We start from the raw sequence: 13,356 nt of genomic DNA, 5'->3' as shown, positions 1-13,356 counted from the left end.
ACAGGGAGATCGGGAGAAAGGGGGATTTAGAAAATATCCATACGTGAATGAGGCCTGATCTACACTCCAGAGGTAGGTCAGCATAAGGCAGCTTACATCAACCTAACTCTGGAAGCGTCTATGCTACAATGTCACTCCCGCCGATGTAACTCACCCATTACGCCAACTTAATAACTCCACCTCCACGAGAGGAGTCGCGTTTAGGTCGACATAGTTAGGTCGACGCAGCATCAGTGTAGACACTGCGTTACTCATGTCAACTTTAGTGGCCTCCAACAGGTTCCCGCAATGCCCCACACTGGTCACTGTTTTGAATTCTGCTGCCCAGCTGCCAGGTACGCAGGAACATGCCCCTCCCCTTTTAAAGCCCCACACATTTTTGAAATTCCATTTCCTGTTTGGTCAGCATGGAGAGTTCACATAGCAACTGCCCAGCTGACCCTGCTGGCTCCGTGCAGCAAACATGCTCCTGCCTGGGCTACATAGGAGCAGGGGGATCTCTTGGGTCTGTGGGGAGAAGAGGCTGTGCTGGCACAGCTCCAATCCAGCAGTAGAAATGGTGACATATAACAAGCAGATCGCCCGGGGGAAAAGGACTACAACAGGGACCCACAGCAGCGTTGTGTGAAAGCCAAGGAGCTGTGGCAGGCATACCAGAAGGCAAGGGAGGCAGTCACTCTGGTGCAGAGCTGCAGACATGCTGCTTCTATAAGAAGCTGCATGCCATCCTCAGCAGTGACCCCAAGCTCCCCTTGGATACTTCAAGGGAGCTGGAGACACAGGACGCGGTGGGGGGTTTCTGGGCTGGAGGCCGCGGTGGGGGGCCTCTGGGCTCAGTTGGGGGGCAGAAAGGGAGGGGCCTCTGACAGAAGGGGCAGGGCTGGGGCTAGCCTCCCCCAGCCAGCAGTTCACATGCCGCCCATGGGGATAGCTACCCATGGTGCACTGCTCTCTGCATCGACGCAAGCACTGCTAATGAGGACACACACCACTGACACAAGAAATGTGGTATGGAGAGGCAAAGGCAATTTAATTACTATTTATCGATGTAACTTAGATCGACTTAATTTTGTAGTGTAAATATGCCCTGGGAGAGAGATGTTAGAGGAAAAAAGAGAGGGAGCGAAATATTTTAAAAGGAGGAAAAATAATGGACTAACTCATGCAAGGGGAACACAGTGGTTTAGATGTTTCAAGAAAAAACAAAATCTGAAAATTATTCCAGCTCTGGAAGGGGTGGGGAGGGCGCGACACCACTCTGGACTCCTACCATCCTGCAGCTGCCACAGGTGTCAGGCAATTAACAGGTACTGTGCAGCAGCCACATCAGTACTTGCAAGCTGGAATAAAGCCCAGTGGAAGATGTGTGTGACTCCTTCTCAGACACTAGATGGAGCCAGAGGTTTGACTTTATCAAACCTCCAGCCACGTCAGGGAATGACCCTACTTCACCTGCCTGTCTCTTCCTCTCTGGATGCCATCTGTGCCAGCCTTTAAATCAAGTTTGGGAAAACGGGACCTGCTAGATCGGGGTGGGCAAACTTTTTGGCCCAAGGGCCACATCTGGGTGGAAAAATTGTATGCAAGGCCATGAATGTAGGGCTTGGGCAGGGGGTTGGGATACAGGAGGGAGTGTGGGGTGTGGGAGGGGGTCCGGTGTGCACGAAGGGGCTCAGGGCAGGGGGTTGTGGTGCAGGAGGGGGTGCGGAGTGCAGGAGGGGGCTCAGGGCCGGGTGTTAGGGGGATCAGGGCAGGGGGTTGGGGTGGGGGATCCAGCCCGGCACCGCATACCTCGAGCTGCTCCAGGATGGCAATGGCACGCAGCGGGGCTAAGGCAGGCTCCCTGTCTGCTCTGGCCCCGCGCCGCCTCCAGAAGGGGCCAGCATGTCCGGCAGTGGCTCCTGGGGGTGGGGTGGGGCAGGCAGCTCCGCCGTGTGCTGCCCTTGCCTGTGGGTCCCACCCCCAAAGCTCCCATTGGCCGCGGTTCCCTGGTCTTGACCAATGGGAGCTGTGGGGTGCCAGTGCCCACAGGCAAGAGCAGCACACGGTTCCCTCTGCCCCCCTCCCCTCCCAGGGGCTGCAGGGACATGGTGCCAGTCGCTTCCGGGAGCAGCGCGGGGCCAGGACAGGCTGTATCTGGCCTGCGGGCTGTAGATTACCCTCCCCAGTGCTAGATGGTTCAGTACTGTCCAGTGCCCCCTGCTGTTCTGGTCCTCTCCTCCTCCCCTGCCCTCTGATCTGCCATTGCAACCCGTTCCCAACCCAGCTGTCACCCCTGCTCCCCCACTGCTCCATTTGCACTATTCGACCAGGGCTGCAACTTCCCACACTCAGCCCTGTCCTGCCAAGCCTGCTGGGAACACCCATTGCACAGGCACAAACCAGCCTGGCTCCAAGCCCCCAAGCTGGACAAGAGTCACACCGCTGGAGCCTCTTCCCCCAGCCCCACGCTTCCATGGTGCATCACCAATTAGACAGCTCCTCCAGGACTTGGAGGTGGGACAAACGAAACCATTTGAATTCAGTTGGTCTCCCTGCCACACAAGATCCGTCTTTCGATCCCCTATGGCATTGGCAGAATGCGGGACTATATGACCTAATGGGGCTGCTCCGCCTCTGGATTTGATAGGGCTGCCCCACTGCTGGAGAATTCACCTTTGCCGACGTTGCTGCACAGGGGCCAGCCATGAGACGGCTACAGAAGCTCCTGTGAACACAAGCACGGAGGCCACTAGTGCTACCAGCAATACTGGACCATGGCTCTGGACCTGCCCTGCAGTGGGTGCAGGGGGAAACCAAGCGACCTCTTTCCCAATGGTGTAGCAAGGGCTGCTGGTGAGCACGCTTCCCCCACCAGCACCATGCCTGCCTCTGCCCTTTGCTGCCAGAACATCTCCCACCCGCCCAGCATGCCCCACCCAAGAACCACTGCCAGGTTCTGTGACTCTAGAGAAGTCAAAACCTACCTGAGTTTACACCCAAAGTGGGAAACAAACACTATGTCGTGTTGAGGTTTCAGCCAGGAGTGGAAGCAACTGAAATGCAGACAGAAAGACCATTCTCCTGACAGCCCAGCTGAAACCTGCAGATCTGGGAAGTGTCATGACAACATCTGTTCTCAGAGATTCCCATAGGATCAATTGCAGGTCCAAAGACTCTATTGTGGTTCATCAGTCCATCTGTTCATGGCCAACTCCCCTGCCCACACCCAGCACGTGGGTGACAAGTAGTGTATTGCAGGAGGTGATCTGGCCCCTACTGCTGGAGTTCTCACCCCACATTTGCCCGTCCCCTGCCCAACAATTAATCCTATCCCCACCATTCATTCTGCCCCCTCCAGCCTCACCTCTGCTCCTCCTGGGGGTCTCCATCCCTCTCCCAACCCTGGGAAGGCTGCAGAATGGTCCTTCCAGGCTGGGGGGGAGAGGGGTAGCTCCAGAGGCTCTTCACCTGCCCTCTGCTCCTTCCCAGACTGGATGCTGCAGGGAAGAAGCAGGGGGAAGAGGGGCAGGGAGAGGAACCTTTCTGCCCCTGGTGCTCACAGGAGAGGAGGGAGCAAAGCCGCACTGAGCTGCTGGGCTCTTTGCTCCTTCCTACTCCCCTGTGAGGGCCGGGAGCAGAGGGGAGAGACAGCCGGGCGGGAGGGTCTCATGTCATCGCCAGATGAGCTCCAGCCCTCTCTGAAATCCCGACCCTCACACCACACATCCCAGGAGTTGGCACCATGGAGAAAGGGCCAGATCCTGTTCCTCACCAAGTCACAGTCCCCACTGACCCCAATAGGAATGGGACCTGGGCCTACGGCAGTCTGTGGAGATTGTAACTCAGGCCAGGTTCTCACTTGGGGCATTGGACCATCATAGTGTCCCACCTCCCGTCCTGAAGAGCCCCACACTGCCCAGCCCCACTCACCGGCTGGAGCGAGCACCAGCAGGCCCAGGATGAGCAATGGGCAGGGCATCTGTGCTGCAGGGCGAGATCCCAGAGCGTCAGTGAGGGGCGGCGGGGAGGGGAGAGCAAGGCCCCGCGTGTCCTTGGCAAAGGGAATCTTCCCTCTTGGCAGGAGCTGCCCTGAGCTGAAAAGAAAGAGACACAACAATCAGCATGAACTGCCGTGGACAGCAGGGACTCCGGGCTGGGCCCACCAGGAACAGAGCTGAAGGCAGGGCTGAGCTCAACCCCACCGGCACAAAAGAGTCGGCACATCAGCTCAGCCAGAGACCCGCCTCGGCCTGTGTCCTGCCACTACCTATCTCCCTAAGGGCTTTACACTGCTGCCCATCACTGTGGCATCTGAGCACTTTCCACATATAACAGCAATAGCAAGGTCCCTACTGCACATAATGGACTTTCTGGCACTCTTCCTTCTTGGAGGGGTCAAACTTGGCTTGCCTCCTGCATCGGCTCAGACAGGCCATCGGCCCATACAACCCAGTTGCCCACTGTCTGGCCATTGGTGCTCCTAATCCAGTATTTCCCCCCGTGGCTGCACTAGCTCAGAGTGTGAGTGCATCCAGCTCAGGATCCCACCTCCTGCCATGCTCAGTCCAACCACCCGAGATGGCTGTGTGGGTCAGGCACTGGCCTGGGATTCTGGAGAGCTGCACTCTATTACCTGCTGCCACCAACTCCTGGCACAGCCCTGGGAAGGTCAGTTGGTCTCTGTGTTTTGGGAATAAACAGCCCTTGTCTTGTCTGGGGCAGGGGCAGTCTCTCCTGAGGCGTGCATACGGTGCTCATCCAAAGGGCCCCAACCTCAACTGGGCTGCTACATGCTACCAGAATGCAAATAATCCTGCCCCCAGCAACGGTCACTGTTACCAGTGATGAACACACTGCCTCTCTCGCCCACATGCTTCAAAGAGGCCAGGCTTGTCCGGCTTCGTTCCTGTCATAACTATAAAGAGAAGGGTAACAGCTCTCCTGTGTACAATACTATAAAATCCCTCCTGGCCAGAGACTCCAAAATCCTTTTACCTGTAAAGGGTTAAGAAGCTCAGGTAACCTGGCTGACATCTGACCCAAAGGACCAATAAGGGGACAAGATACTTTCAAATCTTGGTGGGGGGAAGGCTTTTGTTTGTGCTCTTTGTTTGGGAAGTTGTTTGCTCTTGGGACTGAGAGGGACCAGACATCAATCCAGGTTCTCCAAATCTTTCTGAACAAGCCTCTCATATTTCAAACTTGTACGTAAACAGCCAGGCAAGGCGTGTTAGTTTATCTTTGTTTTTTCAACTTGTAAATGTACCTTTTAATAGGGTGTTTACCTCTGTTTGCTGTAACTTTGAACCTAAGGCTAGAGGGGGGTCCTCTGGGCTCTTTAAGTTTGATTACCCTGTAAAGTTATTTTCCATCCTGATTTTGCAGAGATGATTTTTACCTTTTTCTTTAATTAAAAGCCTTCTTTTTAAAAACCTGATTGATTTTTCCTTGTTTTTAGATCCAAGGGGGTTGGATCTTGATCCACCAGGAGTTGGTGGGAGGAAGGAGGGGGGATGGTTAATTTCTCCTTGTTTTAAGATCCAAGGGGTTTGGATCTGTATTCACCAGGGAATTGGTAAAGAGTCTCTCAAGGCTACCCAGGGAAGGGAATTAGCTTTGGGAGTGGTGGCAGCGGACCAGATCTAAGCTGGTAGTTAAGCTTAGAAGTTTTCATGCAGGCCCCCACATTTGTACCCTAAAGTTCAAAGTGGGGAAGCAGCCTTGACAGTTCCCATCGGAACACGTGCAATGGGACAGACTCCAGCCAGCTTCGGAGCAGCCCAAGGGCAAAAAGAGTCACAAGACCTCGGCTGGCACACGGGAACCCTCCATACGTGTTATATGCCGTGGGGGGCTTTTATAATTACGTATTGCTCTCCTCCCCCCATTCCTTCTCCTCTCTTTCAGTCTCTGGGCACCACTTTTCACAGCCTACCCCCACAGAGCCAGGACCCACGGGTGGAGTCAGAGGTCTCTCCTCCAGGAGGCAGGGCAGCCAATTCTCATGAGCCTCGTGCTGTCGGTGGCTTGCCCCAACTCCTGGAGACAAACGAATACAGCAGAATCTCCAAACTACAAAACTAATAACTACGTACTAGAAACTACGAAAAAAATAAAGGGAAAGTTAAAAAAAATGGAAAGAATTTTTTTTAAAGAGTCCATTTCTGGCAGAGACAAGCCAGAAAGCGAGACCCCCGAAGGCTCAGAGAGCCAGAAATAGGCTGTTATTGGTCAAAATTGGGATTTTTAAGCCACTCCCATTATTTTTAGGGGGCCCAACTCAAGATTTGTGAATATGTGGGGCTGGCAAGGCTGAGAAGGGCTAAGCAGGCTCAGAGCAAGGCCTGGCAGCCCTGCTCGGCTCTAGGGTGCAGGGGCTGAGATAGCATGGGAACGTGAGGGCAGCGGGAGCGATGGAGGTGGGGAGAGGCCAGGAGGGGAGCAAAAAGGATCGTTGCCCTTTAAAGGCTTTGGTAGACCCATAATGCTTTCCCCTTCTCTCTGGGCCAGACCCTGGGGGGTGCTGAAGCCAAGGGCAGGGGAGGAAGCTCATCCTCCCTCTCCCTGCCACAGGACCCAGCCCTTTAAGTGCTGCTAGGGAAGCCCACAAAGTCACTGGCAGAGTTTGCATTAAAAGGCAGGCTCTCCTCCCCTCCCCCACAAGGCAACCCCCTACCTGGACATACACAGTTCTCCAATGCTCCTCTGCAGTGGCCATGCAGGATGGACAGCAGAGCACGAAGCCATGGGGAGGACGTGAAGGGCAGAAGAAGAGACCAAACAGCCCTGAAATGAGTGTGGGGACCCCAAGACCTTTGTCCCATTGACACTGCTGGCAACTCTGGACTCTACAGCTGAAAGAGAACATGGCAAGCCCCAGATCGCGCACAGCCCTGCAGCCGGTGGGGCCCAGCAGTCCCCAGCCCTGCCCTGAAATTGAATAGCCCACTGAAATAACGTACATTGTGATAGCATCCTAGAGCTAGGGATCAAGGCCTCACTGCGCTAGGTGCTGTACAGCATATATAAACCGGCTGGTGGCTACCCTGACTGGCTTACAGTCCAAAGGATGGCAAAGGGTACAGGCTGCAGCACAGCTGCTAGGATCCACTTCTCCTGCAGAGGGCACTGGTTGCCGCCCAGAGCCTCCCACATACCCTCAGTTAAATGATCCTGGGATGGTTTGAGAGGCCAGCCCAGAAATAATCATGTCACTAGCCCTCCCACAAATCCTTCATCCTGCCTGGCTTGAGCCCTAAGCTCGCCCTGCTGGGGAAGACCTGAGCACTTCATTTTCCCACCACCCTGCACCTCTGGTCCTCATTTCCTGGGTTAGACAATGCCCCCACACTTTTAGCAACACAAGCAGCCTGTCCCATTGCCTGAGCCCGATGGTCTCTCCTCCAGTCATCCTTCACTGCCGCCCTGCTGGATGCCTTGGTTTGCTTTAATTAGATCAACAGGGATTTTAGTGCCACATGGGGATTAGGGGAGATAAATTACATATAACATCAAGCAAAGCATGCTGGGTAATTTGGGGAAATTAAAATAGAACAGTGGTCCCCAAATTTTTTTGGTCGCACCTCCCCTTACCCAGTCATGCCCACACAGGAGCCTAGGTCTGGAGCTAGGGCCGGGGGCCGAGGCCAGGAGGCGCGAGCCAGGGCTGGGGCCAAAGCTGCAGCTGGAACCATGGCTGCAAGTGGGGCCAGGACCCAGTGGCCAAAGCCGGGGCCAGAGCTGTCGCTGGGACTGGGCCGGAGCAGAGATGGGGACAGAGCAGGGCTGGGAGGCACTTCCTCCCCACCCCCCATGGGGGCTGGCCCAGGTTCCATTGTGCACAAATGTTCCTCTTCGCCCCCCTAGGGGGGCACACCCCACAGTCTGGGGACCATAGTAGTAGAACCTCAGAGTTACAAACACCAGAGTTACGAACTGAACGGTCAGACACACACCTCATTTGGAACTGGAAGTAAGCAATCAGACAGCAGCAGAGACACATACAAAAAGGTAAATACAACAGTACTGTGTTAAATAGAAACTATGAAAAAAATAAAGGGAAAGTTTTAAAAAAATGTTTAACAAAGTAAGGAAGAAGAACAGGAGTACTTGTGGCACCTTAGAGACTAACAAATTTATTAGAGCATAAGCTTTCGTGGACTACAGCCCACTTCTTCAGATGCCATCCGAAGAAGTGGGCTGTAGTCCACGAAAGCTTATGCTCTAATAAATTTGTTAGTCTCTAAGGTGCCACAAGTACTCCTGTTCTTCTTTTTGCGGATACAGACTAACACGGCTGCTACTCTGAAAAGTAAGGAAGCCGTTTCTGTGCTTGTTTCATTTAAATTAAGCTGGTTAAAAGCAGCATTTTTCTTCTGCATAGTATAAGTTTCAAAGCTTACTTCTAGGAGAATTCTGCACCACTGCGCAATGCAGAATTTTGCAGAAATTAACGTTCTGCACGCAGAATTTCCTTTCCCCCCCCCCCAGAAACGGGCTGCAGTGCTGCTGGCCGCCACTAGGGGACGCTGGACCTGGCATAGCCCAGCTCACACACAGAAGACACTGCTGGGGGGAGGGGAAAGGAGCAAGAGGGTTCCTGGCAGCCACAATTCCCAGCATGCCCTGAGGGAAGGAGAGGGCAGTACAGAGGAAACGCCATACAAGCCTAGGATCAAGCATCAGGCTGTCTCCCCCTCTGGATCCCTTTGCTTTGGGGGAACAGGGGTGGGGGCGGGAGTCTGGGCAAGGGGGGTCCCTCTTCCCCCCACGGCCCCGCCCCATGGCCAGACTGGAAGCTAGAACTGGGCTGTGGTAAGAGCCACCCAGGGAGCCCAAGCCATTGTGGGGAGCTCTGGACCCTCCACCTGCCATGGATGGGGGTTCAGGGGACCCGACAGCAGTCCCTGGCCTGTGTCCCTGCCCCCCCAGGGTGCGCCACCCAGGGCAGATGGAGGGTCCGGGGCTCCCCACAGTGGCCTGGGCTACCTGGGCAGTTCTTACCATGGCCCAGCTCCAGCTTCTGGCCTGGCCAGGAGGTGGGGCCCCAGAGGGAAAAGGAGAAGCATGGGGTGGAGCCCCATAGTAAATGGGGGCTAAGGCTCACCTCAGCCCCGCACCGGGAAGAGGCTGGTACCGCTAGCAGGTGCTGCACTTCATGATTCCGGCGCCCCCGAGGTGTGGGAGGCCCAATTGTTCTTTGTGTCCAGAGTCCCAGTAAATCTTAATCCACCTTTGCCTGGATTTAGTTATTTCTTCACTGGAAAGTTTTAGATCCAGGTGCAAATGTAATCCACACACCTTCTGGGTGTGGTGTTCTGTCCCACCTAGTGGCACCGAGACCACTTAGAGAGAGATTAAATGAGTCGGCTCTACTGCCCTATCTAACAGGGAGTTGGCTTTTAGCTCATGCTGTAGAGGCTCATACACTAAATTCCAGAGATCCCCAGTTCAATCCCGCCCACCAACAACCAGAATCTGTCGGTGTTACAGAGGCTCCTTTTAAGAGCCCAATTCTGCTCCCACCAAACCCAATAGCTAAACTACCACTGACTCCAATGGAGCAGGATCGGGTCCTGCATATGCATTTCAGCTTAGTTTGATTTCCCATGGAATCAGAGCCAGTGCAGGCTGGGAGACAACGAACAGACAGAAAAGAGCAGCCGCTTGGTTCGTGTCAAAAGCAGCCATTCACCTTTCATACCAGCACCTCCCCACCACATCAACAGCCTCTTTATTCAGCAAAGCCCAGGCATTTCCATGGGTTGGCTGGGACGGCATAAAGCCAGCAGCACCCAACAGAGCTTCCAGGCAGCACTTCCAACGGAAATGAACAGCAAGCCCAGGCAAGGAATAACACAGGATTTCCTCCAGTCTCTCCCGGGAGAGGCCTGCCACACCCAGACAATGGGAATCATTAATGTTATCTGCATTACACTAGAACCTAGCGGCCCAGAAAAGCCTCTAGAAGGGATCATGGCCCTACTGGGCGGGGCATTGTACAGACACAGAGAAAGAGACAGTCTTTGCCCTGGAGAGCTTGCAGTCTAAATAGACACGACAAATGGCAGTAGACAAGCCTGTCACAAGCAACCACTGTAAAGTATTCTCAAGAGGTTTACAACACAATCTAGTTCAGTGGTTCTCAACCCACAGCCCAATCAGAACACAGCTGCGGCCCATGCGACATCCTCAGGGCCATACAGGTAGTATATATGTTGTGTGGATGTGGCCCACATAGAGAGCTGCATATGCAGCCCACAATGGTAAATAGGTTGAGAACTAAGGTCCCTGTAAGCTGCGCTACCATGCAGCAGCCATCTTAGTGCCACGCAGGAGCTCAGGGAACCCACCCAGGGATCTGCCAGGGCCGCCCCTCTCCCGGCCCCACCTAGCCCAGCCCCCAACCTGCCGGGTCGGCCCTCCCCTGGCCTGAACCCAGCCATGGCCAAGGCACCTCTCCCCCAGCCCAGACCTGCGGGGGGAGGGGCACCTATCCTGCGGCCTCAGCCCCGGAAGTGGCACCTCTCCCCCCAGCCCAGGTGCTGCTGCAGAGAGAGAGAGCTGGGGGAAGTCCTCTCTCCCCACCGTAGCCCTGCAGCACCCTCCTGCACCCCAAACCTCTCACCCGCACCCCCAGCTGGAGCCCTCACACCCCTGCACCCCAACCCTCTGCCCCATTTTGAACCCCTCGGCCCCACCCCCACCACATGAATTTTTTTATGTGCACCAATATGAAGGTGATGTGTCACACATCACCTCCATATTGGTGCACATAACAAAATTCATTCCGCACATGGATGGGAAAAATTAGAGGGAACACTGGCTGAGAATCACTGATCCAGTTCAACACAGCGTTAATAACCCCGTACCAGGGACCTACCAATTCTTTGCCAGGCTGTCGCTAAGACTCTCTGGTGCCTAAAAAGCACAGCGATCAGCAGGCACCCCTTTAGAGAGCTAACAATTGCCAGACCAGTATCCTGTCTCTGAAGTACCTGGTGCGGGCGTAGTGTGAAAAACTGCTATCTGATGTAATTTGCTACCAGTAGTAGTTACTGATATATTAAACTGCTATCTGACCTAATCTGCTATTGGTAAGGGGTAGTGAATTGTAACCAGTAGCAGCTACTGATACCTAAGGTTATTCTTATTTGTCCCCCGGCCAGTCAATTTCCACCACCTGCTCACCCCCTGACCAACCTCTCCTCTGATTTGTCCCCTTTGCCCCTTTTTAACCCCTATAAAAAGCAGTCTGCAGACTCTGATGCCAAGGAAGGGCGGGGTGAAGGGCAGTGGCTTCAGCAGATGTTACTGAGCATGCTCAGTACACCCTAAGTAGCAAATTAAGTCAGACAGCAGTTTTTCACACTACACCCAGCACCAGATACTTCGGAGGAAAGGGAAGATAGTTATGGGATAACTTGCCCCTAAAATTAAATTAAATTAAATTAAATTAAATTAAATTAAATTAAATTAAATTAAAAGAAGATTCTTCTGACCCCATGGCCATTAGAGGTTGCCTTACGCCATGAACCATGAGAGTGTAGTTTCCCTCCATCCAACATAACTGTGCATGTTCTTACGCACTGGCCCAGCAATAGAGGAGGCCAGCTTGGGCCTCCTCTCTTCAGGGTTGCACAGGCCAGCATGGCCCAGGCACAGGCTCAGGGTTGCTCTAAGTTGTGCCTCTGCTTCATAAACCCATTGGAGTATGCCGGGGTGGACAATCCCTGGGAAACAGGTCTGCCTTGGCCAGACCCCTACAATCCCAACATACCCCTCCCTTCCTAGCCAGCCTCTGCCCAGAATGCCCTGTGGGTATGCCCTGCTGAGGGGGCTTGGCTCTTTGTTTCCGAGCTGCTGTCGCGGAGGTGTGGGTGCCCCAGACTGTGTGACCTGGTGCCTGCTCCATAGGTTTGGATAGTTCCTTCCTCCCTCAAGCGAGGTGGTTTAAGCCTAGTTTCACAGAGCTCAGCTGCTATCATGATGGGGGCGTGCATGCTTTTTATTTTATTCCCCTCTGAGTCCCAGTGTCCAGACCACACCTGTCAGCACCAGGCATGCTGGGAGGCTGTGTGGGAAAGCAACTGGAACAGACTATTCAGTAAGCAGCAAGGCATGAATTATTACTAGAGATGGGACCAAACCTGAACTCCAACTGCAAAAGTTCCCAGACTTTAGATTTGCACTCGAGTGTGAATTTGCTGGCTTTGGGGTGGTTCTGATACTAATTTAGGTGTCACCGACATCCATTATTCTATAGACAGCCCAACTTTTGAGCAGGAAATCTATCAGGACAATGGGCCAGCACACAAGAGAAATACCAAAGCAAGAAGCATTTAGGCCCAGGTTTCTAAAAGATATTTAAGCACCTCTCACTGAAACCAACCTCACCTCAAATCAGCCCAGGAGGCCAGTCTCCACTGCCCACTGGTGACATTTTCAACAAACACCTTCCTGCTTTCTGCCATCCTGCCCCACGCACTTGCGAGTTGCTCCCAGTAAACATCTGCAAAGCTACCTCATTATCTGTCAAAGTCCCTCCTCAGCCCTGTGGCCTACAAAACAGCTCAGCAAAAGTTAGGCTGTCAGTGTGCAGAGACCACCCACCATACTGACCAATACCGGTCATGCTGACCAATACTGGCTCCTTGTTTTCATCTACTCCCCTGTGTCTATACCCAGCTGTTGTCTCTAACCCTTGGGGCAGGGTGGAACAGTCATTTTGTTCTGTTTGTGCAGCACCTTGCACAATGGGTCCTGGTCCATGTCAAGGGCTCCCAGGCGCTACAGTAATAAAAACAACCAATAATAACAATAAACATGGTTAATAATCTGGCTCGTAGGCTCCAGCCTGCAAAGGGACCTATAAATATGGATTCTTACTCCTACAGGGTTCATAGCTGTAGGTCTCTTTGCAGGATCAGGGCTCTGGAGATCAAGAGAATGGGCATCTTATAAATACCATACACAGCCAAATGCAGGGAGAGACAGACAGAGCAACAAGATCTTACTCTGGATGATCAATCCACCCCTGGTTTCACCTAATTGGGACCACGCCAGGATTGTTACAAGGCAGGAGAATATTCACTATGTCCAAAATCATCACTATCCTAGAGAGAGGCCCAGTCTAGGCTGGAGCCAGGAACTCCTGAGTTCTCATCTCTCTGACACTGTGTCCCTATGTCCAAGGTCTCGGGCAGCTCCCTTAGTGTCTCTGCCCAAATCACTACCCATAAAGCATGGATGGTAAGACTGCATTCACCCAACTCCCAGGAGTGGGGACTGTAACATGCTTTGCAGGTGGAGAGCACCAAGCATGGCATCTAACCAGGGCCGCCCAGAGGATTCAGGGGGCCTGGGGCAAAGCAA

At 53.6% G+C, this 13,356-nt stretch overlaps 1 protein-coding gene across 4 annotated transcripts in view; it reads right to left on the bottom strand.

Moving 5' to 3' along the window:
* The window catches only part of CD276 (CD276 molecule), an 89,336-nt gene that overhangs the window by 43,416 nt on the left and 32,564 nt on the right, over positions 1-13,356 (bottom strand). For all 4 annotated transcript variants that reach the window (XM_042851578.2, XM_005306348.5, XM_065558601.1 and 1 more), the window contains one exon: positions 3,913-4,076. In XM_042851578.2, coding sequence (XP_042707512.1) covers positions 3,913-3,961 — 49 coding nt within the window. In that variant the 5' untranslated portion in view covers positions 3,962-4,076. The remainder of the gene's footprint in view (positions 1-3,912; positions 4,077-13,356) is intronic.

This window comes from Chrysemys picta, chromosome 10, assembly GCF_011386835.1.
Source record: "Chrysemys picta bellii isolate R12L10 chromosome 10, ASM1138683v2, whole genome shotgun sequence".
Classification (NCBI taxonomy): Eukaryota; Metazoa; Chordata; order Testudines; family Emydidae; genus Chrysemys; species Chrysemys picta.
The sequence above is the reverse complement of the archived record's forward strand: the minus strand, read 5'-3'. Positions and strand labels throughout refer to the sequence as shown.